We start from the raw sequence: 3,029 nt of genomic DNA on the forward strand, positions 1-3,029 counted from the left end.
TTATGTTATCAAGTAAACTATAGCCATAGTTCCCATTTTTATTTGTACCTTCATATGCTATTCCCTAGCTTGTTAAGCACTGGGATATACAGGAGACGTGCTCACTCGCTGGGATACCTCCGGTAGAGTGGGTAGAGGTCTCACATGGTGGCAGCGGTTTAGCGTTTATCATTAAACGCGGCTCACGTCCTTTACGACTGGTCGGTTTTTGCTATCAAAACCAAATATTAATTTCTTTGTGTCGCCTATCATTTGTTTTACGGTTCACTGTGACCGTAACCTTAAGAATAAACCAGGACAATCCTACTCTTATGGTTGTCAGGTGGGTGATGACCAAATATAATTTGCGTAGCAAGACGTTAAATAGTGCAATCAGACGATCCAGTAGGATACAGGTGAAGTTCCTCGTGAACAGAATGGCAGAGGCTAACGTCAATATTAGTGATCTCGCACCAGGCTCAAGTGAAGGGTCTAGCAACATGGTTCCACAGCAAGATTCAGTGATTAATGTTAGTGAGGGTATAAATAATCAAGAAAATGAGATTTCAGTGATAAATAATACTTCAGGGGTACATATGTCAGGGACAAACCATCCCCAGGTCCAAGGCTCAGGAACGAATATAGGTTCCACGGTGACCCCCAGTAGTACCACGAATACTATGGCCCCAGTGGTATCTAATACATCTACCACTGCTGTTAGCCCGGGAGTATCAACTTTACCAACCCGGGATGCTACTAACCCCATACCTCCGTATTTTAATAACCCAGTTAATGCTGACTATAGTATGTATCCTTATCTTAACTCTGTGCTTCATAGTGTTATTGCTCAAGTTATGAGTAACCCTCAATCCCCTATTGTTGTACCTGCTCCCCAAGTCCCTGGGGTAGCTGCCTATAGGGTTCCCACTTCTGCGCCTGGTTCTACAGTTACTAGTATACCTAACCCCTCAGTAACCATAGCTTCCCCTGCTGTGTCAGGTGTTCACCTGCCCAATGCTGTTCCTGTAAATACTAACCAAACACCCACACGTGTAACTACAGCTGGGGAACCATTCAGTATTTCCCCGAATGGGTCCTTATCTAATATACCGGGACTCCCGACCCAACCCCAACTTCTGAGCCTCCAGCCTTCCCAGGTCAATCCTTCCCTAACCAAGCCACTCAACGTCCCAACGAACCCTATGCTTCAGCAAAAGATTTTATCTGGGGCATCATCTCCAGATAGTAGTGTTGGAACCTCTATGTGTGGGACAGTAATTGTTGATAGGCCATATTTAGAAAATTTGCCGAAATTTCATGTAGAAGATTTGCCGAGGAATCCCATCGAAAGAAATATCAAAGTAGAAGCTTGGATTAAAAATATTGAGGCCATTTTGCTTAATATATCTGATGAAAAAATGAAAGTTTCACTGGGATTCAGGGCAATTGTAGATAACACAGCATCCATATTTAGTCTCCCACAATTTATTAACGTAAAGAACTGGAGTAATTTCAAGGATGCTATAAGATATAGGTTCCAGACGGCAGTATCAGTTGAAAATATCCATCGATACCTGGAACAATTGCAACTGAAGGAGGGACACACTCTAAGGGACTTCAGTTGTCTGGTATGGTCCAGGGTGGAAGATGTGAACGGAACTTTAAAATATAATGCAGAACAGCTGGAGCTTTATAAAAAGCAGATATTTTGTGAAGGGTTGCCAGTCTGGATGAGAACTAGAGTTGCTATGGTACTAGCGATTAAAACCTTCGAAGAACTAGTTCAATATGCCATGTCTCTCGAGTCCAAATATGGTAGAGACAGAAAGGGAGATAGAATTGTTGCCTCAGAGAGAGTAACACCTGAGTCACCATATGTGGCGACAACCAATAATGAGAAGTATATACCCCCGCACCGCAGGACAGGCGGTGGTGGGCGTAATAAACAGAATGCTCGGAGAACTAATCAATGCTGGGAGTGTGGCGGGATTGGCCATATTAGGGCCAACTGCCCTAATTTTCGTTCCTAACGAAAGAAGAAGGTACAAGGTTAAGAAAGATAGGTCTGATAACCTTGTTACCAAAGATGAAAGACCTATGATTAAAATAAGAGTAAATGGAAAAAAATTGGTAGCTTTCATTGATACGGGAAGTCAGGTGTCAATAATTAAGCGAGATGTATGTAATAACTGGAGGGGTTGTAAAATAAGCAAAGCTAAGAGAGATATTACTGCTGTAAATGGTAATGATATTAATGTCGAGGGACAAACGGACCTGTACTTTGAACTGGGTGAAAGTTATAAAGTTCACGCTTGTTTAGTAGTGTCTGGAGTAAGGTTTCCAGGGGACTTACTCTTAGGTATGGATTTTCTCAGAAGGTTTGACTTCCTCTTGTCGTATGGCAAAGGAAGGGGAACCAGTCGGCTGATACTGAATGAGGTTTCCTTTCCAATAAAATTCATAGAACATCCCTCAATAGTAGCTTCTATGAGTAGGAGTAATAAATTATTCAAAACCCCATCTAAATCACTTTTTGAAGCGCAGTTACCTAATGTGAACTCTGCAGACGCAGATTATGCAGTTCATGTATTATATAACCAGGTATGTCCACCTAATACATTCAAATTTATTAAAGGCTCAGTGGGAAGGAAGGTCGAGCCAGGAAGTATCTTACAATTAGCGGGGAAGCTAGAATCCTTCCTGGTGCCTCATCATCTAGCCCAGGTTTCTGAGAAAAGACATATCTTAATACCAGTGATAAATCTGACAAGTAAAGCGTTAAGATTCAAGAATGGTAGAAGGTTAACATCAGCTGAGATTATCCCCAAAGACTTACGTTTATACTTTGGCTACAATCATGAACAAATTATAGAGTAATGAGCAATTCACACTTCCACACCCGGTCACAACTGTAATGAGTTATTGGTGCAAATATTGATTGTTGAGTCACACACCACACACACACACACACACACACACACACACACACACACACACACACACACACACACACACACACACACACACAGGTGGAAATACAGTTCTGCACA

The 3,029-nt window shown here is 42.0% G+C and overlaps 1 protein-coding gene across 1 annotated transcript; it reads left to right on the top strand.

Annotated features, from left to right (window-relative positions):
• The first annotated feature begins 240 nt into the window (after positions 1–240).
• On the top strand, positions 241–2,797 carry LOC138852187 (uncharacterized). The gene has a single exon (XM_070081884.1). The coding sequence runs from the start codon at positions 312–314 to the stop codon at positions 2,007–2,009; it is 1,698 nt and encodes a 565-aa protein (XP_069937985.1). The 5' UTR covers positions 241–311; the 3' UTR covers positions 2,010–2,797.
• The last annotated feature ends 232 nt before the right edge of the window (positions 2,798–3,029 follow it).

This window comes from Cherax quadricarinatus, unplaced genomic scaffold (assembly GCF_038502225.1).
Source record: "Cherax quadricarinatus isolate ZL_2023a unplaced genomic scaffold, ASM3850222v1 Contig4822, whole genome shotgun sequence".
NCBI lineage: Eukaryota > Metazoa > Arthropoda > Malacostraca > Decapoda > Parastacidae > Cherax > Cherax quadricarinatus.

Bases quoted from the DNA above. Each gene is read 5' to 3' on its own strand.
- LOC138852187 (XM_070081884.1), top strand. From the start codon at position 312: ATGGTTGTCAGGTGGGTGATGACCAAATATAATTTGCGTAGCAAGACG.